Genomic DNA, 22,847 nt, shown 5'->3' on the forward strand with positions numbered 1-22,847 from the left:
TTATTCACAATTGATGATTACACCATGTTTCTATTACTGTGTATAATATTTTCCTGTTTCTGTTTACATGACTTTGGAGCAATTCATGTAAGTTTTTAGAGATTTTTCTGAAACTATCCTGCTCATCATTTCTTTCATAACAATAATATTCTATCACAATCACATACTACAATCTTTTTATCCATTCTTGACTTGATGGGCATTCCCTCAATTTCCAATTCTTTGTTACAGCTAAAAGAGCTGTTATAAATATTTCTGTACATATAGGTCCTTTTTCTTTTTCTTTGATCTTTTTGGGATATAGACTTGGTAGTGGTTTCACTGGGAAGTACATACACAGCTTTATAACTCTTTGGGCATAGTTCCAATTGCGCTACAGAGTAGTTGGACCAGTTCACAGTTCTATCAACAGTTCATTATTGGGTCCTGGAGTTGGGAGGACTTGAATTCAAACCTGACCTCAGACACTTAACACTAACTGTGTGACTCTGGGCAAGTCACTTAATTCCAATTGCCTTGCCAAAACAAACATACAACCCCCCCCCCCAAAAAAAAAAAAAAAAGGGAAAAACCCTTAGTGCATTATTGTTCTGATTTTTCCATCTTTCCCTAATATTTTTCATTTTCCTTCTGTTACAGCAATCAACCTGATAGATATGAGATGGTACCTCAGGATTATTTTATTAATATGACATCAGGGAAGCAAGCACAGAGGGAGGGGCTTTCCAGTCTCTTCAGAGTCAGAGAGCATTTTTCAAGGCTTCCTGTGTAGTCCCATGATGAATCCCTGAGTCACTGAAGTTTTAGGTGCTGGTCCTGGGACTTCACTCAGATGTGTGGCAGCAACCTGAGGAGACAAAACTTCTTGAGATAAGGTTGGTGAATGAGTTATGGGGTTTCTGGATTTCTGCTTTGTGCTTCTAAGTTGCCTAAGGATCTTTAGGAAACTGATTGTCACTTTAAATTTCACTTTTAGTTCTACTAAGACCTCTTTATTGGGTTCCTGTGCTAGATGGCCTGAAGCTGAAGTGACTACCTCTGGGGAAGAGTTCTTTGTAGCCTTAGCTGGCACTACTATCTGCCCATCTGGAAGCAGGACTCTCACAGAACACAAGAGGTCAGGTCAATCTCACTAGAATTTTGATCAGAGTTTATTAAATTGGGGTACCTGAACTCCCAAGGGGTCTGTGGAGGGTTTTCAGAAGGCACCGTGAACTTGGTTGGAAAAATAATTTCATCTTTATTTTCCCTAACCTCTAATTGAAATTTAGGCACAAATAGGTAGGGGAAGAGGGACTGGAGAGCACAGCAAGAAAGGGTAGGACTAAAGTAGTGGTCAAGAAGAGGAGCATTATGGCCTTTCATCCTTTGTACCCCTTCTAGGAATTAAAAACAAGGGAAGGAAGTCTGTTTTGTATCAGGGTTACTCATGTTAATGGGGGATCAGAGCTATGAGAAAGTAGAGAGTGAGAAATGGGTGATGCATGGGAGGGGAAGTGGAGAAAGAAAACAGAGAGAGAAATTGAGAGTTGAAAAGGAGGGAGATGAGAAAGAGGGAAAGAAACAGAGGGAAGAGAGAGAGGCATCAAGAAAGAAGGAAGGGAGAGAAAGAGAGTTCAAGATGGAAGAAAAGATATAGATGGACTGAAGGAGGGAGACAGAGAGAGAGAGAGGGAGGGAGGGGGGAGGGAGGGAAGTAGGGAGAAAGAGAGAGAGAGAGAGAGAGAGAGAAAGAGAGAGAGACAGAGAGAGACAAAGAGAGAGACAGAGAAAGAGAGAGACAGAGAGAGAGAGACAGACAGAAAGAGAGAGAGACAGAGAGAGACAGAGAGAGAGAGACAGACAGATAGACAGACAGACAGACATTCTTTGTTTCTGACTGGGAAATTTATTGGCATTGGTAGCACACTCCTGAAGAATGCTCTCCTCCATCCAACTACAAAGCTCATCTTCCTCCATACATTCACCTAGGAGTATCTCTGGGTGAATTTTGTACCTATTGTGTATCCTGTTCACAGGACAGTCTTATCTCCCCACCTATCTCCCAGCTCATCCCAAGTTTAAATAAATATTGCCAATTCCAGTTGTAATTGCTTCCCTTCCTTGCTCCCCACTCCCAAAATACAAGGAATTTCAAAACTCCAGTCCCTCCACAGCTTTTTATTGGAGAAAGGCAGGCCAGTCTGTGTATGCACAGCTGTGAGTATCTGTAATTACCTTTGATTTGTCAGTAGTACAGTCTTTTGAACAGGGCAAGAAGTGCCATAGTCATTCTCCAGGGCAGGAAAAGTGAGATCAGAAAGGCCACCCAGTCCATCCAGTCTAGTTTGTCAGACTCTTCCTTGTGAGAAAACCCTGCATAACAGTTGGAATCATCAGTTGCACTTGTTCTGAGTAAGTTCTTGACCTTCCCTACCCAACACCCCTAAAGCTAGAAGGGCTGGGATTATAGGTTTCAGTTCCCACTCCTTCTGATGATCTGAGCCCCAGCCAGCCTCCCCGCTGGACCTTTGGGCACTGCCTAACACCTTATGCTCTCTAAGAGTTCATCCATCTTCATCCCCTTGATCCCATCTCTAAGAAAGACTTAAGACAAATGGTGGATCCACAATGGAGGCTTCTAGAGGTATTCAGAGACCAAATCTGCAATGGGACTCAGGGTCCGGGGGTGGAAGGGAACTGAATTTTAATAGTATCCCATAATTTAAACTCATCCCTGAGCCCATGCTTTCTTACCTTGGCATCGTAGCAGGATCCACAGGAAATACAAGGCAATTTCAATTTCAAATGCCCAAGATATAACCAGGATACCATTTCCTTCCCATAACCAGGGATTGGTCTGGGTAAGATGTTCTGAAAGAACCCCCAATCCCAAGAAAAGACTGTGACCCTTGGTTCCCTCTGCATTCAGTCCCATAACCCCTAGAAAATACCAGGGCATTCCTAGATGAAGAAAGCAGATGCTGAAATCAAAATAGACTCCATGATATTTTTCTGATACGTAAAAGAATCTCCATTAATCTCTGAATCCATAATGATTCAGTCTAGGTTCCTGTGTGCATTAGAGGCTGTCTTATTAAACAAGAAAGAAGGGATGAGAGCATTCTAAGAGAAGAAGGTTCTGGAGAACTTGCATTAGGTTATCTGGGAAGGCTTGAGACTGAACAAGGCTGGCCCTGAAACCCATCAAATAGGGAGAGCAAATAAAACTACCTTCATACTATGCTGTATTGGAGAAATTCTGTGAGATCCAGAGAATTTCTGTAACTTTTCCACTTTTCTTCCCAATGTAAGGGTGGGGGTTGGTTGATTCATCAATAACAATGCACAAACAATCAATTCAATCAAACTACTTTAGACTCAGTGTGAATGTTTAGGTAAGTTATCTGATAAATTAAAATGACACTAGAAAGGAATTGTGTTCCAACTGAAAAAAGAATTTTATCAAATCCTCTGAGTCTATGTAAAAGTTAGGTAGAATCAGGGAATTGTAGATATTGCAGAAAATATGAATTTCTAGTAAAATCCTTAAGGAGCAGCTACCTATGAAGAAGGAGATAGCTCATCCTCAATCATGATCAATTCTTTTTCACATACCCTGTCTTATTCTTATTTTTGGTCAGAGGAAGACCTTGGAATCCTCAAAGAGTCTGGAGAATTTGAGGTTTCCTATTTGATTATCAGTGACCTAGCATTATCCTCCTGGGCCAGCAATGGTTGACAGAAGTATCTGTATTTAAGGAGTTGGTATTAAGTTTGACATAGGTTCAGCAAATTGGCAGGGATCTTTTCTAGTAACCTTTAAATGGAAGAAAGGAAATTCCCTCATCTTTTATCTGTGAATTATAGCTGTCTCCTGTGTCCTCTGAAGTTGAATTCACTTTCCCCTGAACTCTGTATAACATGGCATAGACTTTTGGGAAGGAAATTTTGTCCAATTGTTCATACTGCCTAAGTAAATACTGCTTCCTTAAAGCTGTTTAAGGCTGGTTGACTTCAGTTGTTTTAGAAACTGATCATCTTGAGGGGGAAGCACACTGGTGAGGGCTTGAGCCAATGACATTAGAGTCATCACTAGCTCCTTAGCAGTACTCCTAGAATCCTAAAGGGGAGATATAACCTTAATTTAGGACTTAAGACCAATCTTGGGAATTGGGATAAGGATTCTTAAAGTGTGTGTGTGTATATATATAAAGTTTATATATGCTATGTTAAAAAGTGTCCAAAAAAGGAAACAACATTGAATTTATATTCTGACCAGGGGCAAAAGATAACAAGGACCAACCTTTTTTTTTTTTCCTTCTCACTTTGGTTGATAAACGAAGATCCAGTTAGCTTTTACTTTGAACCTGTAAAATGTTTCATTTCTATGGAATCCAGAGGGCCCATGGACTTACCACAGGGTTACTGATTCACAATGATATTGAAGACAAAATTGTCTGAATGCAAATTTGAGACAGAAATTGAAAAATTTGAAGACTGGGTGAATTTTTCATGACTCTTTGGGAAGACTGCATACTTGCCATTCCATTCCATTTTATTTCTTCTAAATGATTAGGAACAGAATGGGTGATGACTCCGATCACTGAACTCCTGAATAGCTAAGACAACTGGGATAGATCTTCCAAAGCTAATAGTGGCTGAAGCAGAGGCTCTGCAGTGAAGTTGAGACCAATGCATTAGGCAGATAAAATGGATCAGAGAACTGAGTGAGAGACAAAGATGGTCCAGACCACTGGAAGTTGCTGTGAAATCTCAGTTGCCATTGACTTTAGGTCAGGTCACTCATTTCAACTCACTGACACTTCTTTTTTGTTTTTCTGATTTCTTGTTTTTTTCAAATTACTGATTTTTGGGCCAGGCTACAATTGTGTCCATCTGCTTCTTGATTAGGCAACTATAGGAATGAAACTGAAAGTGTATACAGTTGGTTTCAGATTAGTTGCATGTTTCCAATCTACACTGCACACTTCCATTGGGCTAGAATCAATTACTATATTTTACCGAACAGTAACATCTAATAGTGGAAATTTGAAAGCATAAAATCATTTCAGAGAAGGCATTAGTTGCACTATTTGGGATCCTGCTGAAGTAGAATGATTTTCATTCTTCTACCCTACTCCTGGGGTAGAGGGTTAGTACTAAAGAAAGGAAAAAAAGTTCTTAGTATTCTATCAAGTTCTAGGCAGTAGATTTACTGAAGAGATGGTAAAAGAAGATCCGGAATAGATAATATTGCCTTTTTCTTTTAGAGTTTTCTCACTGACCAGAAAGCATAGTGTTATCATGTTACAAGTTTGTACAGGAGAATCAAGGCTGGCCAAGAGTGAGCATTTTTAGAATCACCCTTTTTAAGGTTTTGGCCACAGAGATATGGGGGGACAGTGCATTGGAATAAGTGACCAGAGCCTAGTCAGGCTCCCAGGACTCTCATGGTTGTGAAAGATTTGTGCTAAATTTGCCATAAGGATCACAAAAATGCCCTCCCTCGAGTTGGTCTTCATAATTACCTTGGTATCGCAGAAGCAACCATATGAATAAGCCAAATGTCAGTACCCAGACAGCAATTACATATACAATGAAGAGGATCATCCAGAAAACCAATACCGGTTTAATTTCTTCACCTAAAATATAAACCCCACCAAAACACATCAATGGGAGAAATCTCATGCCAGTCAGTCTCCCCTGGCCTAGAACTAGGGTTTGGGATGAGGAACGTTGCAGCCTCTTCACTCCCCACATGCAATTTTCTTTCAGAAAGCACATGATTCCCTTGGTTTAGGAATACCCTTGATGAAGTCAATTTTATTTAGGGAGAGGTATTTTGATCTGGTCAAGTATAAAGGAAGACCAGGTTTGTATCATGATGGGCCTATGAATAACTGTTGTTAAAATATCTGGCAAATGAAGGAATGTTCCACAAGGGACTACATCAATTTTTTCCAATTAATATTTCTGAATTTATATATTTCCCTTTCTTTTATTAGTAATATGAGAAGATACACTCAATCTGAAGGGTGAGCAGAGGATAAATAAGAAGGAAAAAGGAATATTATAATAGACAAGGATAACTACTTATAAGTTCTGGAAGCAATAGTCAAAAAAGTAGAGCTGATCTCAGGATTCAGGGTGTCAAGCAGGATTGGGATCACTTATATGCAGGAAACTTGGCACTTTGAATTGTAATTTAGGTGTCAAGGAAGGTGACCAAAACAGTGAAAGATAAAATCTCTGAGGCCCATGGAACTAATCTCCTGGATTAGTTCCAAAAAGGAATTAACCAATCATTCATCCCATATTTCTCCATCGTGTTCCTGGAGAGATACTGAGAAATCTTTTCTGATGCTTTGATTAAGTCTGCATATATCATATTTATGGCAATTTCCTTCTTTGAAAATACTTAATTATAGTTATTCTCAACAATACAACAATCCAAGACAACTCTGAAGGATTTAATCACAAAAATGCTATCTATCCCCCAGAGAAAGAACTGATAGATTTTAATACAGATTGAAGCATACTTTTAAAAACTTTGTGTTTCTTGGGTTTTTATTGTCATCCATGTTTTCTTTTCCAACATGACTAATATGGAAATAAAGTTTGGACATTACGACCTATATCAAATTCCTTGTATTCCCAATAAAGAAGATGAGGAGGGAAGGGGAGAAATTGAATCCTGTAAATTATTTTTACATGTAATTGAAGAAAAATAAAATATTAAATGAGATAAGAAAATATTTTGATTAGTAAATAATACATTAATTCCAGAATATTACTTTAGTGCAATCAATATTTCTCCTCTAATAATTAATTATGAAATAATGCGTAAGTTACATGACTATTATGTAAGAAAGAAGCCTTAGATTACAAACTGACTTCATGTCTCTTAATTTTACTAACTCATACCCCAAGTTCCAGTATCAGCATTTCTGGATTCAGTCCAATAGCTTAAAAATACTTTAGAGCCAAACATGTTTCCTGTTTGGAAAAGTTTAGGAAGTACTAGTTTCTTATGCTGCTAACTATAAATGAAACTGTATGTTCTGGCTTTCTGTGGTCTGGGGAAGGGAATGATCAAGGAAATGTTGGATAGGGAATTTGACCACAAGAATGTGATATTCAACCTTTTATAATCCTTCCTTCCCCTTCCACCTACTTGTCCTCTAATTCTTTTCACTTTTTTGATTCTTATTCTCCTCCCCCCCCCCCCCCTCCTTCTTCCTCCCTCCCCCCCCCCAAGGAACCTACCTCTGGAGACTATTTTCAATTTCTCCTCCTGCTTCCTGAGGTCCCAGCTCCTCAACAATGACTTTTATTAAAACCATGGTCTCCTATGGGTTACCTTCACTTCCTCTCTTACATATTCATTTCCTCTTATGTGCTATCTTCCTTTATTAGAGTGTAAGCTCCTTGAGGGCAGGGGCTCTTTCTTCTTTTTTGCTACTATTTATAATTTCAATGCTAAGCATAAGGCTTGACACATAGCAAGGACTTAGTAAAATTTTTAAAAATTATATATTTGACTTTCTTTCCATCATCCATCCCTTAGCAAATTAATTCTTAAATATATTATCTCTTTGGCAGGAGAATAAGCACCCAGTTGGGAGGAAAGTATGCCGTACGCTTTTAGCCCAGTCCAAGGTCCATATTCTCACCTGAGACTTTTAGCATTACATCAGCTTCCTTTTGATCAAAACCATTTTCAAAATAACATCTGTAGGTTCCTTCATCCAAGAGTCTCACATCCCGTATCTTCAGAGTGACATTCCCACTATAGATAGAATCTCTCAGTAGTTCTGTTCTCCCTTGGTAATTAGGGTCCTGTTCTCCAAATTGATCTTCCCCATCTTGATAGAGATGAACTATCCGAGTAGATTGGAACCAGATCACCTCCATGTGCTCTGCACTTTGTGCTGGGTAGAGGTAACATGGCAACTCTGCAACTTCTCCCACTGAGACCTGGATGGGTCCTGTAGGTCCAATAACTGAGAATCTCCCTGTTCAATCAGTTAGGAAGAAGATGTCAGGGCTCAGAGAAGAATTCAGTAGAATTAAAAGGCCAACCTTTGTGCCATAGTTGGGGGAGAAGAATAGGGTTCCCAGGTCAGTTGGGAAACAGGGAAAATGAGAAAGGAGGGGGCAGAAGGAGAATGAAGGGGATCCCATGGAAAGATAAAGAGAAGAAAAATAAAAATGGTAAAAGTATTGAGAAATTCCCAAAGTGGAGAAAAAGGGAAACTAGTAAAAACCCCAGGAAATGATGTTGAAAAGAGAGGGATTGAGATGTCAGGCAATGAGGAAATAGTTTAATGAAGAATGATGAAGGGTGGGATAGACTCTCTTCAGCCTCACTCCTCAATTCATGGAACCTCACTACAACATACTAGGAAAAAATATTCATACCTGAGGCCATTGTGGATGTCTCAAGGAAGAAAATGGGGACAAAGAAACTGAATAAATGGCATGAGAGGCTGATTAAATCCATCACACCTAGGAGAGAAAAATAGAAGGAAGCATGAGGCAAGGTCAATGACTAGAATGGGAACTAGGACTAGGGATCATAGTGGCAGTGGTCATGGCTTCAGGGGTCAATATCATTTGCAGAAACAAAACCTCACTGAATATCAGTGGTGGAGAGGTGTTCAGAGGTCACCTACTTCAACAATTATCCCAATAAGAATTTCCTCTAATATAGGTAGTTATTAAACTTTTGAAGTAAAATGAAGGATAGCTAACCACATGTTAAAGTAATGTATGCCAGTTTGGGGCAGTTCTATGCCAAGGAGGTTATACTTAGGTTACAGAAGTAGCACATGTTTAGAGCATCTTTGAGGCTACTCTATATGTAAGAGGCTGAGGAATGTGCTTTTAGATGACCTGTGATGATGTGTAATGAGGAAGTATGTTAGAGAGAATTGAGAAGATGTATATCTATTTTGTAACTGACTGTGGCCTGTTCAGATCATGGTGGACAGCAACCCCTTTGAATGGCTGTGGTTGGTGAACCATAACTTGGAGGTGCCTTCCAAAAGCCTTAGCCTTTGCTTATACTAGACTTGTAATCCAGCTACCTGACAGGGACTCCAGTTTACTGGAGGTTTTTTGAGATCTTTTCAGGATTAAATCTACCCTTGACTCTACCAGACCCAAATCAGAGTTCACAAACCTTAGATCAGGAAAATAGCAATCAGACTTTGTCATAGATAAGATCACTTTGGGTACACTGAAAGTATGCTAATCACCCTGGGATCCCTGAAGACCACTGAATTCAATATTCAGAGAAAGCAGCATCAGGAACACAGAAAATAGAAAACATGACCAAATAAATTCCATTAATACTCTTCAAAAGTGAAAAGAGTTTTTGGATAATATAAATGATTAAGGGAATAAGGCTTGAAGAATGAATGAATTAACAAGATTCCCCTCATAATGAGCTATTATGGAGAGAGGTCAAGATAAAAACTCAAAATAGTTTGTATTTACATTTACATTTTTAAATGTAACCTCCTCCAAAACATTTACAAGCAAAGCTTCAAAGACAAACTCAATTTCAAAACAAAGTCAACCTGAATTGCTGGAAGAAATGGAGAAACAGATTTTGAAAATAATTAAAATGATTTTATAAATGAAATGAGGTTGGGGTAAAGAATATAATAGGAATTTGGGTTTGAAGGAAAGATGTGTAAGGACAACTAACAATTTAGTATAAGAATTATAGAACCTTAACCAAGTAAGATGCTCCTTGAAAATTTGGAAGAACCAAAGTAATGACTACATGAGACACCATGAAATATTAAAAATATTTCAAGAGAAGAGGATTCTGGGAAGATGGTGAAATAGGTCAGAAAATTTCAGACTCTCCACATTTCTACCCACAAACATAAAAAATTTGTACCTCAAAGTGAACATAGAGAACTAGTGAAAAACAAAGAAGACTCAGGTCTTCCTGGGATAACCTGAGGTGATTGAAGAAAGACCATAGTTTAAAGAGTTTGAGAATCTCTGACCCAGAAATTTAATTTGAATTTAATAAAAAGGATGCTAATAACAACAAATGTAAAATAATAGAGATAAATGAAAATTCTATTATACATGGGTTCAAAAAATTCAATATCACCTTAATACAAAATAAGGAGATATGGTTAGATGGCAATTTGTCTGAAAAAAGTGTTGCTTTTAGTGGACTGCAAACTCAACATGAGTCAACATTACGTTAAAGCACCATAAAAGTTAATTTAATCTTGAGTTACATCAAGAAAGGCATAGTATCTAGGACTAAAGTTTGCTTCCCTGATCAGACCACTGGTAAAGTATTGTGTTCTGATGAGAAAACACAGTGAGAAGTTGGAGAAAGTCCCAAGGAGAGCACCCAAAGTGCTGAAGTGTTTTGAGACTATGCCATTTGAATATCAATCAAAAGAACTGGGGATATTTAGCCTGGATAAGAGAAAATTGGCAGGAAGTGAGAGAAAGGCATGGCAGCCGTGTTCAAGTATATTCAATATCTTTTACATCAGAATCTTTTCTTTCCACTCATGTCATACCTTATTTCACACCCTTATCACCTCTTATCTAGATTATTGCAACAAACTCCTACTTGATTCCCCTCTCTCATCACTTCAGTCCATCACCTACACTGTTAGAAAAGGAAGAAGGAAAATAAGCAGCTGAAATCTTCCTTTTATGTGTCAGGCATTGTGCTTTTTACAAATACTCTCCTATTTGATCACAACAACTCTGTGATATGTGTGTTATTATTATTCTTATTTTATAGTAGGAAAAATTGTGGCAGATAAAGGTGAAATGACTAGTTCAAGGTCACACAGAGTGTAAAATAATCTGAGGCTAGATTTGAAGTCAAGTTTTCCTGATTCTAGTCCCAGTGCTCTAACCACCATGATGTCTAATTGCCAAAGTAATTTTGTTTAAATACAGATCTTACTATGTGAATAATTTATTCAACTAATTCCAGCGGTTTTTCAGTACCTCTAGGATTAAATAAAAACTCTCTTTAGTTTGTAAGCCTTTTACAACTGGCTCCAACGTATCTTTTTTTTTTTTTTTTTTGATGCTTGGAATTTTTAAATTTTTATTTTGAAAGATAGGTTGTATAGTTTAATGACTCCAGGAATTAGAAAATTGGGATATATGAAAAATGATCTAGTTACAGAGGATGGAACTTTTTACCTGATGGGTGAGATTTAATGACTTTTAAGGTCTTTCAGAACCCTTTCTGATCGTTATATTGGCAGTTTTCATGCTCATCAATTTAATTGTGTGGAAACTTATATGGATTCATTATAAGAGGAAGAACAAGCAACCCAGACTCAAAGATAAAAAGCAGGCTCTGGGAATATGTTGTAGAACATGTCTACAAGAAAATAGATCCAGGAGGGAAAAGGGCTTGGTGGAACTAGGCTATGAGTGACAATTGGATCTGGCAACAGGAAAGAGTGAGTGTTCACAATTACCTGTCTGATCCTTGCTATGTAGCTTAAGGGCTCTTAACCCACATTCTTGTAGTCTAAGGACCTTTCTGAATATCCTCAGTATCCTTGATCTGGAGTTATATGCCTGATAAACCCACTGTACACTTTGACCTTTTGGTCTCTTAAATCCCTTTATTTTCCTGGGTCTTTCAATCACTTGGTCATTTTAGTCTGTCAAATTCTCTCACTTTCTAAGTCCTTAAATTCAATAATTCTTTCAGTTGCTCAGTTCTGGTCTTGGGGTCCCAAGTATGTCTTGGTGGGGCTTCAGGCCTCTCAGGGTAGGGTTTGTACACTGATTTCATTCTATGAGAATCTAAGTCTCCAAGTGTCATTTTCAGTCTACTATAGAAAAGAAATTGACAGCTGGCTTATTTCCCTATTATGCCTTGTCTTTTCTTTTGCCTTCCACTAACCCCAACACCCACATAAGATGAAGAACTTAGCATAGGCCCTGGTACATAATAGGTACTTCATAAATGCTTGCCTTCCTCCCTCTCTCCCTCCCCTCCTTTCCTCCTTCTCTCCCTTCTTCCCTCCCTTCCTTTTTTCCTTCCTCCTTCCCTCCCTCCCTTCCTTCCCTCCCTTCTTTCCCTCCTTCCTTCCTTCCTCCCTTCCTCCCTTGTTATAGGAAATTCTAGATAAGGGTCTCAGAGGCTCTGGTAGCATTCATGGAACTATGGAGTCTTAGAGTTTGAAGTTTGAAGTCTCTTTAGAGATCAGGTAGCTTAATACCTCTTAATCCTTTATTGGACCCTTATAGCTGTCACACACAGTTTTACAAGGAAGAATTTGAGGCCCAAAGAGGAATAGTTACCTATGGGAGCTCTGTCACTTAGGCAAGGGCATCACTAGACATTTTGAGTTCCAAAACAGGTCTGCTTCTTTTTACTACACAGAGGCCTGGCTTGGATCCTGGGAAAGCCATACAAAGTGGGCCAAATTTCTCTGTGCTTCATCCTACTATGAGTTGTGTGTGTGTGTGTGTGTGTGTGTGTGTGTATGTGTGTGTAAGTATACGTATGTGAGAAGAATTCACATACAAAAGAGGCCAGAGTGATAGCTTTGGAAACACAGGTGTCTGTTGCATAGGGAGAAAAACCAGAGGCAGGCAGTAGAAGACTATACAAGAAAGACTAGGAAAGGAACCCTGAACCTGGGCCCTGACAGGCAGGATGTGGTTCACATTGTCAGCAGTTTAGAAGCAACATGGGTGAAGGAGGAAGCTCAAGACCCTTCTTAAAGGAGAAGTGAAACAGGATGTGTTAGTAGAAAGTGGAGCAGTTCCTGTCTGCAAATCAGTGTTGACTCCAGTTTTAAGAAATGGTCTCTGGGATATTGGATTCTTTTTCTAATATAAGAGATGAATTTCTGGGCTGCATCAGAGGAAGTAGTTTTCATACTGCAAATTCCCTACACCTATGAAACAAACAACAACAAAAAGTTTCCTGAGGGGTAGCTGTGAATTAGTGACTAGGACATAAAGGGCCTGCCTTGGATTTAGAAAGATTATGGTTGAAGTCCTTTCTGTGAACCATAAAAATGTTGAACCTTTTCATACTCGAGTAAACTCACTGAGATTGAGTGGCTGACATGCATAGGCAGAATTTTTACCCTGTTTGACTTGTAGGCCAAGATCCCTTCCCCTTACCCCAGAGTTTTCTGTAACACAGCACAAAAAGGACAATAATCATATTCCCCTGAATCTAAGGAAAGTGAATAGCATGGAATCCAAAAATATGGTCCCTCAGGGTAGCAGTCAGTGACAGAGACTTCCTCCCCTTTAGCTGCTTTTGGAGCATCCAAGTCCAAGTCATCCAGTATACACTGAATGACAATTACATAAAAGGCCTTATTTTTGGTATCAGGGGAGATAAGAATGAAGTTACTTCTCTGTTCCTGCCTTGGAGGACTTTCTAGTCTTATTGAGAAAGCAAGTTTGGGACACAGTAGCTATAGTGTTGGACAACAATGAAGAAGGAAGACCTGAATTTGAATCTTGACTCAGACACTAGTTGCCCAGATATCCTGGGCAAGACATTTAACTTCTTTCGGCTTCAGATACCTTATTTATAAAATAACCATAAATAATAGTATTAACTTCATAGGTTTTTTTCAAGAATCAAATGGGACAATGTATATAAAGTGTTTTGAAAACTTTACATGCTATTCAAATTCTCAGTATTCTTTTGATTATTGTTATTAGCTGAGCCACTGTTGTGAAATGAGGCTAGAATGGTGGCAGCGTGGGGAAGGGGTAATGTGTAGAGTGCAGGGTGTAGTAGAGACATCTGATTGTGAATATCTTTGTGATTAATGATTTTGTATTTTATCTTGTGATCCAATGAGAAGTCCATGGATGTTGCTGAGGAAGATTAGATTAGAGCCTTTTTTTTTTTTTTTTTTTTTTTTAAAGAACATTAATGTAGCAGACTGGAGAGCAGGGAGAAATAAGGATCCCATCCATCCCAGAAGCCTTTCTTCTGAGTCCCACAACCATGGTCTGAATGGGTCAGATCCATACTTGCTTGCTGAGTCATTTGGAAACCTTGAATGCTGGTATCTAATTCACGATGGAGAGACTAAACACAGCACCAAGAGCAATATTTCTCTTCTCAGCTTCCCTGGAAGGGCAGTAGTTGAAACAAATGGCAGGGAATGGAGAGAAGAAAGAAGATGGTAAGGGATGATAGAGAAGAGAACATCTGGGGCTCTGAAAGAGCCGGTAAAGTCCTACCAGCTAGATCAAAGCAATCAATTAGCAAGCATTCATTAAAAGTCTACTATGAACTGTGATAATATTAAAAAAAAAACACACCCAACAATCAGAAAATACTAATAAAACTTATTTTTTAAAAAGCCTATTGAATGTGAGGCACTGGGGTTAAAAAAAAAGCAACCAACCAACAAACAAAATAGGAAACAATCCCTACTATTGGGGAACTTACATTCTAAAAAGGAAGACTCAGAAATAATCTGAGGAAAGGCTAAAAAAGTTTGTCTTTCTTGGCAAGCAGCAGTATTTGAGTGATCCTATATAAGGTGTCTCCTTTGCCCAATGTGAGCAGTGCATTTAACACCTCTGGACCATTCTACCATGTTGACAGAGACAACTGAATCACTCCAGCTTGCCTTACCCATTTTATTCCATTTATTTCATATTACTCACTATGCTCTACACCCTCCACCTAATTTGTTCCATTCTGTCCCCTTATTCTTATCAGTCCATCTTTCCTACTGTGCCTTAGACAACCTGAGAATGTCAAAGACCCTCAAGATCATCCAGTCTAATTTGCTCTATGACAGAAGTCCTCCATATAAAATTCTGAACTAGTAGTTATCTAGCTATTCCATGAAGACCCTTAAGGAGGGGACTTCTCTACTGAGTCCATTTCACACTGGGGCAGATCTAACTGGATGCTGTTTTCCTGATATCAGATCTAAATTGGTCTTTTGCAATCTCTTTCTATAGCTTCCAGTTCTGTCCATATATAGAGCAGCTTATAGAGGGATAAGATATGACATAGAGGAAGTATGAAAATTTTAAGATAATATTTCTTTAAGAGGTTTGATGGATGAAGGGCACTATTGTGATTAAGAGGAGATGATATGGCAGAGTTTAAAGCAGTTATTATATTTCCTCACCCAGATATCTCTTCTCAAGGCTGTTTCCATAGTTCTTTCAGTGACCTTAGGATCTTAAACTTAGCATGTTGAATACAGAACACATTGTCTTCTCCTTTTTTCCATAGATCTCATAGGTCCAGTTACTGAGAAGTGTTTTGTTCAATTGGGCAGAAGAGGGGATGGGATCAGAATAGAGATCAACAGAGGGTAGGTGGGTAGGGCCTCGATTTTACAACTCAGCCTCACAGAATAGGATATTTAGAAGGGACTTCAGTGGTTATCTAGTCTAAGTCATTCTGGAAAAAAAATATTTTCTATAATATGATCCAGCAAATGACCATTCTTATTCTTCTTGGAAACCTTCCAGGAGGCAGAATCCACTATCTCCTGAGGGAGCTCATTTCACTTTGGGTCAGCCCTGATTGTGAGGAAGGTTTTCCTGACATCAGACCTAACCTTGTCTCTGGGCAATTTCTAGTTATTTCTCCAGCTTTTTTTTTTAACCTCCAAAAATGCTGATGAATTAGTTCCTGTGAATTAAGGCAACTATGAATTAGTCTCTTTAGAGGCAAACCCCATTTTCTCTTTTCCTTGGAATTGTTTCCTGTTATACCTTTAAACTATTCCCAGATTTCTTCTCTTGTATTACAAACAGTGAGAGGAAGTAGTACTGTCCTTTACAGTTTCCATCATTTCCATCCCAGCAAGCTATTCCATCCCCTTTGAATGAAAATTTGATGTGGAAGGGACTTTTGAAGGGTAAACTGCTTATTAAGGCAAGCCAGGAACTTATTAGCTGCTTTGTTCTAAAATAGAGATGAAGAGGAGGTTAAAACCCTGAAGTGGTAGGGGGAGGGGAGAAGAAGAGAGGATGATAAGAGAAGAGAAGGAAAAGGAAATAGGAAGGGAAAGAATTAGGAGAGATCATGAGTTGAAGTAAAGTAGAAGACATGATAAGAACATTGCAGCAAGACTTAGGAGAGTAACAGAGAATGGTTTGAGGTAAACTGAAGAATCAAGGAACATAGTGTTTCTGTAACTCCATTTTTCAGCCTTCAGATTAATGAGGTGAAGTCTAGTTTTCAGGGCTTCCAGTATGGAACCAAAAATATGATGAGGTTTAGGTTTTGGTGTTCCCTTTTATAGGGAACCAAATGATAAGGTCTAGATTTGGGGAACCAAAATGAGATTAGGATTTCTGGTGGTCAGGGAGTTAAATGATAAGGTCTAGTGGCAGGTTCAGGGTCCAGGGAACCAAATGGAGAGGTTTGGCTCCCCTGTACCCCCTTGGATTCAGCACAAGGGTAGGGAGTTTTGGGGAATCCCCTTCTGGTGGCACAGGGATTCTCTGTAAAGGAATTTACAGACCCCAAAACCTAGATTGATAAAAGAGGTTTATTATAGGGATTGGGGAGTAAGGTTAGAAATCCTGACAGAGAGGCATAAAGTCTGATTAGGGAAATAGGTGAGGATAAAGAGAGTAGCACTGGAAAAGTTTCAGTGGGCAGAGGCCTCCTTGGCATAGCATGGCATAGCATGGCATGTTTAGAACCTCTGCAAAGAGAGAATTTTATATTGGCTCTTTTATAATAGGAACTTTGGCTACAAGCTGAAGGGGGTTAGTGGGTAGAGTCCTAAGTTGGCTCTATCTACAAACTGGGTTTCAGCTTGAGCTGGAATTTGAGTAGAATTGAATGAGTTTCTTTAATTGAATAGGGTTGGAATTATTTTAGCTCAGTTCTGAACCAATCCCACCTAGATAACAGAATGAAGCTGTTTATCTTGTTTCCCTCAGGTGGGGTCCCTCACTGAAGCAGAGTTGAAGAAGATTTTTGAGTTTTGGGGTCCCTCCTTCAAGATAAAAACAAACTCTGATACCTATAGTTAATGTGGGCTGTCAAGGACTAAAGAAGTAATAAGTTCACTGAAGAGAAAAGAGCTTGAGGGAAAATCTCTATTACACTTAAGAGAGGACATAAGGAAGAAGACAAAGAAAAAGTATTAAAACATAGAGGAGGAGGGCTGGGGAAGAAAAAGAGCAAAAGCAGATGGAGCAAAAGGAGGAGGAGGGGAAGGAAGATTAAATAGGAAGGTTAAGACTGTGTCAGGGACAAAAGTATGGAAAAGCAAATGAATATGACTGGGGGGGCGGAATAGGTAGAGTTGGTTTCTGTAAGGGACACCACGGATCAGTGACTATACAGGGATATAGAGTCAATGACTGTGACAAAGATAAGGATATGTTTAATGGAGAAGATCTGTGGAGAACTTACCTTTGTAAGTATAGAGTCATTACTTACCTTGTCAAATTCCAAAGGCAGCCTCTGCACTGGAAGAAAAGATCTAGGGCCAGGTTAGAGGTAACTTCTCTAAATACAGAGAGGTCCAGAACTTCCAGGGCACGATTTGTGTGGATGGTTGGGGCTTCTGCTACATGGTGAAGATTTCTGTTTTGCCTGTTCTGTCTTTCAGTTCTTCTGACACCTTGGAGGTAGAGTGGGGAAAATGCTTTTCTGTGGAGATATCTCCTTGTTAGAGGAGGAGAGAGAAAGGTTCTGCGGCCTTAACTCTCTTTTGTGACTGAATCTACAAGGCGCATCATGATAGATATCTCTGACCCAGAAATAGAAAAAAAAAGTGAAACGAGAAGGGGGAGGATCCTTTCTGAGTGCGTGCTCTGAACTTTGGGTTGCAGTCCCTCCCACTCACTTCAGCCTACTATACTTTCTCTTTCCCCCTTCCAGTCTTTATTTCTCTGGCCCCTCAAAACTGTCCAGTGATTCTGGATAAGAATAGACTGTCTAAAGAGCCTCTCCCTTAGTAGTTTCTATAGGCCAGCAGGATCAGGCAAGGTGAGGCAACCTTGCTTTCTAGCTATGGAATCACATAGCTGCTTTCTTCCTAGTGGATCTGACCCCATTCTGGGGATCGTAAAGCTTTCCTAATATTAGGCATTTATCTAAATTATAAGGGAAAAAACATTTTAAAGAATATTGCACGAGACTGTGAAGGGTCTCAAAGATTGTGCTATTGAGATGACTGATATCAAAGTGTGTGGTGTCTTCTTTAAAATATAAGAGTTCTCTCTGGGAGAAAGCAGGTTTCTCAGAGAGGTTTTCTGGAGGCGGCCTTAGTTTCAGTTACAATCAAATAATTACCCCAAATCGCAGCCAGCTGATAAAAGTTCAGATCTTTTATTGTGTCCTTCAATATAGCCCGGTTAGCTCAGAGGCCTATCTCTCTGCTTCGTTCTAAGAGCTCTTGCAGCTTTGTCCTTGGCTTGTCTCTGCTTTCTTCAGCCAACACCAAGGTGGAAGATGCAATGAATCTCTCTTGCCTTGAAGAGAGGGCTTGTGGGGTTCCTCCCAGAGTGCTCCTCTCCAACCCCAGTCAATGTTCCAGAGAAAATTCTTTCAAGCTCTAAGAGCTTCCTCCATATATATGATCTCCCAAAGGTTAACTCCTCCTTCTGGAGGCAGGGATTAAGGGAGGTGTAAATTCAGATATCTCATATTAAACGGTGTGAACTCCAATGAGTACTTAAATATTTCTTGCTTCTATGAGCTCTCTAACACAAGCATTGTTTCTATCAGTTGTACTTAGTACCTTGTTTCAAATTCTGGCCCAAAATATCTCTTTCTAAGATCAAATCAATCATATTGAACCATGCCAAATTAGATAATTATTATCTCTATCAACTCTAATGGCTTAACAATTTGTAAAGATTCCAACGAAAATGGGTGAGATAACTCAAGCAATTTTGGTGTTATAACTGCAACATGAATTCCTCCAAGAGAAATTGAAGGCATCTATTCTAGAGTTCTACAACTTCCTCACTTCTTCCATCTTCTAAGATTTCCTTACAAAAACAATCTATTCATTTCTTCACACAGGTTCCTATAGTTTTTCTCCAAAACCCCTAGGCCTGGGAATTTTTGTGCTTATAAAGATGAGCCGTGTGATTCTTGAACTTCTTGTTAGATTGGACACTTTTAGAGAGATGGAATCAAATCTGATCTATTTTTCATTCTTTTCCCTCTCCCCTCAGAACCCTGTAGAGGTCCCTTCCTAAGGAAGAGTATAGGATATTCCCCACAATGACTTGCTGGTGAATTAGTCTATCCATGTGATTGAGTGAGCCACCCAATATATTCCTGTGCTCTGATCATTCCTTACACCAAGAGAAGGTCTGGTGTCCCCAATTTGATGGACCTGAGACAAGATTTCTTTTGATGACTTATTCTTAGGAGTAGGTGGCCCCTGAAAAAGAAAGGGTCCAATCCCCCAAAAAGTCTTGAGAACTTTACTTGATTGTAGACAGAAATTGAGTGTCTCTAGAAGAACTAACTCAGCCCACTCTGCTCTTTTTCCAGACTTCCTTATTTTTGTTGTTTTCAGATACCCAGGGTCACAATCTCTGCCAACCTTTCTTCTTCTTTTTTATTCTCTTTCTTTCTCTTCCCTCATCTCTTTATCTGTTTCTTCATCTCTCTCTGTGTTTCTTTGTCCCTATCTGTGCTTCTCTCTCTCTGTATCTGTCTGTATTTCTCTATATATTTTTGGCTCACTTTGTGTCTGTGTCTCTTCCTCTCTGTCTCTGTTTCTTTGTGTGCCTGTGTCTCTCTCTCCTATCAGTAACAAATCATGTTGATTCTACCTCTACAACATTTTCCCTTTCCTTCCACTTATATAAACACCATTGTTCTTCAGGCCCTCATGTTCTTTCAGCTGGGCTGTTGTGATCTCCCTGTTTCTCTTGATTCTATTTCAAAGTATCCTTTGCATAAATTTCCTAAAGTATATCCCTGATTGTGATAACGTTTTTCTCAATAACCTTTAGTACTTTCCCATTGCATGTAGCACAAAATAGAAGTGTCAGTCTTTGGTTTAATATTTAAAATCCTCCACAATTTGGTACCCACCTCATTATCTAATCTTATTTCACATTACTCCCTATCATAGTAATTGACAGCTTGTACTAGGGATTTAGTGCCTAAATCAGCATGAGAGAGAAAGAGAGAGAGAGAGAGGAGGGAGGGGGGAGGGAGACACACACACAAACACATAGAAAAAGAGATGCACCTATAGAGAGAATCAGAGAGCTGAAAAGAATCTTGGAAATAATTTAGCTTAAACTCTTTGCTTTACAGATGGGGGAACTGAGGTCTGAAGAGATTATATAACTTTTTAAAAGTCACATGGGTGGTAAGTGTCAGAGCCAAAATCCACAGATCCCAAACTTAAAGATTTCACCAAAGATTCAGATTACTAATGAACCTACAAAGAGGTATTGCTATAGTTGAGAACTATAGTTTAATCTGGTAAGTGCTCTGGGCTGGGTCTGTTTCAAATCAATTCCCTGGTAATTTAAGTTCAATAATGAAAAAAATTTGAGACACCCGATGGTCCTTCAGCAATTAACAGAAAAGAGATTTTCTCAGACATTGGAGGAGAAAGATATTTGACAAAGATAGGCACTGAGGATGCCTCAAGTTGATTCAGCTGAGCTAAGCTGCCTTGCTTGAGTTATCCATTAGTATCAGAGTGTTACTGGAAATTCTCCAGACTGGTTTGTATTTAGGCAACCAAGAAATGACATAAACTTACTAAGCCTTTAGAACCAACCAACTTATGAGAAATTTCTCAATATCTTTTAAGGCAAAAATGAACCTAACTGTGGGAGGCTCCTACAAGAGCAGGATTTGTCAAGTGTAGAAACTCCCTCTTCCAGTACAGTACAGATTAGTCTGGTTATTTGGGGCATTAAGATTTTAAATAATTTGATGATGGTTACACTAGCATGTGTCAGGCTACATCATATGGCCTCTTAGTTCTTTTATTACTGCACATGAAGTCTCACAAAGAGAGAATCAAGAACTAGAATGAAATACATGGAGGAGCTTGGGAGGGCAGGTACAATCAGAGAAGGACTATGAGAGCTATCACTATGAATCTGGGTGTGCTGGTTGTCACGTCTCCATAGGAGAAGTGTCAGTAGATGGGAATAGTCAGCAATGGTTCTTTGGAGAGGTACATCTAGTTTGATGAGTTCTCTTTTTCTCTCTGGGTGAGTAGGTCCCAGTCAGTTTTACACATAGCAACTTTCTGAGACAGTAGCAGGACACAATGAGTTTTATAGTAATGTTCTCTGCAAGATGAGTTGGGATAGTTTCCCATCTCTAATTTCATAGGCAGAAAGAAAGGTAGTAGATATTGGCTATTGTTGGGGGACCAACTAAAACAAATATGAAACAACGTAGGTCATCAGTTTTCAAAAGAAAAAAGGTCATAAACCATGTACAGAGTAGAGACAGCCTGCTGGCTGTCTCTTAAGGACCTTAAGGGTTTCAGAGGGCTCTAGATCTGAGGAATTTTCCTCTCTTTGTAACTACTCTACATTCCAGACAAATTGGACTACTAATTTAAAAAAGTGTTCTTGGCATTTTGAATACTTTTTTTTGAATATTTTATCCCTCCCAATTACATGTAAAAACATTTTTAATTCTTTAAAAATTTGTTTCAAATTTTCTACTTCCTCTTCCTGAGAAGGTAAGCAATTTGATGTAGGTTATATATGTGCAATCATATAAACATATTTCCACATTAGTTATGTTTGAAAGACCTCCCACCATTAGGTTAAGATTTATGATTTGCTCCTACAGAATGGCTCACTCCCACAACAAGACCTAAGATACCAGCTTATATGAAAATATTTAATAACAATGAATAATAAAAAAGGAAAACAAGAATTGACAGTGCAGATCTTACAACAAAAACATTTTATGCATCCTATGATTAATATAACTAGTACAATACAGAGATACATAGACTAGAAGAGAAAAGAAGAAAAGAAGAAAAAATACCTCACCAATTTGAGGAAGCACCAACTTTGCAGACCTCTGGCTGGGGAATACTGGATTACAGACTTGCAAGTTTGGACCAGAAGGGTCCAAGGAAGAGCATCTTCTCCATGGGTGAGATTCCAATTTGGATATTAATTTATCACAACATAACTAGCCCAGGGAACAAAAGGGGATGAATGCCAGTAATCCTGACTTCACTTTCTTGAGCGAATCCAGATGAGAGGCCAGTCCTTCTAGAGTCTGTCAAGAATGAAGCTTTACTTCTGGAGTGGCTAGTTCTAATATATAGATAACATGTCCTTAGTGGATTTGGCCAAAATCCATCCAGGATATTATTGTTTCAGCTGTATTTATTCCCAGGGTTATTCAGCAGCTGCAAAACAGGGGTGAATAATAGTTCACTGCACTGTAATTACCCCATGGATACAGAGGGAAACTGAGGGTAGAGGCTTATAGAATCTTAGAGTATACCTATATCTTTCATTCAGCCTTAAGATGATGTAGGTCATAGGCCATTTCTGGTTATAGTGTTCCCATTTATGGTGTAAAGTGAGCATGAATTCTTTTAATTCTGATATATATGTATATATTGCATATTGATAATAGTAATAACAATATAGCAAATAGCAACAGGGGATCGGCTAAAAGAGAGAAATATCACTGAGCAATATTGGATTTTAAAAAGAAATAATACCAGTGATGAATTTGCCAACCACTACATGTGTTTGTATGTCTAGATACCAATATCTAGGACCTTATCTTGCTAGATGATCTTCAGTCTCTTCCTAAGGCAATTCAAATGGAAGTGATTCAGTCTGCAGATTTCCTCAGCAAAAAAAAAAAAAAAAAAAAAAAGATAATTAACAGC

General features: G+C 38.9%; 1 protein-coding gene across 7 annotated transcripts; it reads right to left on the reverse strand.

Annotated features, from left to right (window-relative positions):
• Positions 1 to 657: 657 nt before the first annotated feature.
• LOC100917315 (myelin-oligodendrocyte glycoprotein) lies at positions 658 to 22,244 on the reverse strand. 7 transcript variants are annotated; one of them, XM_031947448.1, is made up of 8 exons: positions 21,985 to 22,243; positions 17,417 to 17,600; positions 8,404 to 8,490; positions 7,656 to 7,997; positions 5,511 to 5,624; positions 2,737 to 2,943; positions 2,218 to 2,355; positions 658 to 847 (listed from the first exon to the last, which is right to left on the reverse strand). In XM_031947448.1, the coding sequence occupies exons 3-7, from the start codon at positions 8,483 to 8,485 to the stop codon at positions 2,228 to 2,230; spliced, it is 873 nt and encodes a 290-aa protein (XP_031803308.1). In that variant the 5' UTR covers positions 8,486 to 8,490; positions 17,417 to 17,600; positions 21,985 to 22,243; the 3' UTR covers positions 658 to 847; positions 2,218 to 2,227. The 7 variants fall into 7 exon arrangements, with proteins under 7 accessions (XP_031803308.1, XP_031803309.1, XP_031803311.1 ...); XM_031947449.1 differs by having other exon boundaries at positions 21,980 to 22,243; XM_031947451.1 differs by lacking the exon at positions 17,417 to 17,600 and having other exon boundaries at positions 21,980 to 22,244.
• Between the last annotated feature and the right edge of the window lie 603 nt (positions 22,245 to 22,847).

This window comes from Sarcophilus harrisii, chromosome 1, assembly GCF_902635505.1.
Source record: "Sarcophilus harrisii chromosome 1, mSarHar1.11, whole genome shotgun sequence".
Taxonomy (NCBI): domain Eukaryota; kingdom Metazoa; phylum Chordata; class Mammalia; order Dasyuromorphia; family Dasyuridae; genus Sarcophilus; species Sarcophilus harrisii.

Excerpts from the sequence above, each read along its gene's own strand:
- LOC100917315 (XM_031947451.1), bottom strand. The coding sequence starts at position 8,485 with ATGGATTTAATCAGCCTCTCATGCCATTTATTCAGTTTCTTTGTCCCC. Across the intron at positions 5,625-7,655 it reads TGTAATGCTAAAAGTCTCAG|GTGAAGAAATTAAACCGGTA; the intron begins GTGAGAATATGG and ends TTTATATTTTAG. Across the intron at positions 2,944-5,510 it reads GTTGCTTCTGCGATACCAAG|GAATGCCCTGGTATTTTCTA; the intron begins GTAATTATGAAG and ends TTCTTCATCTAG.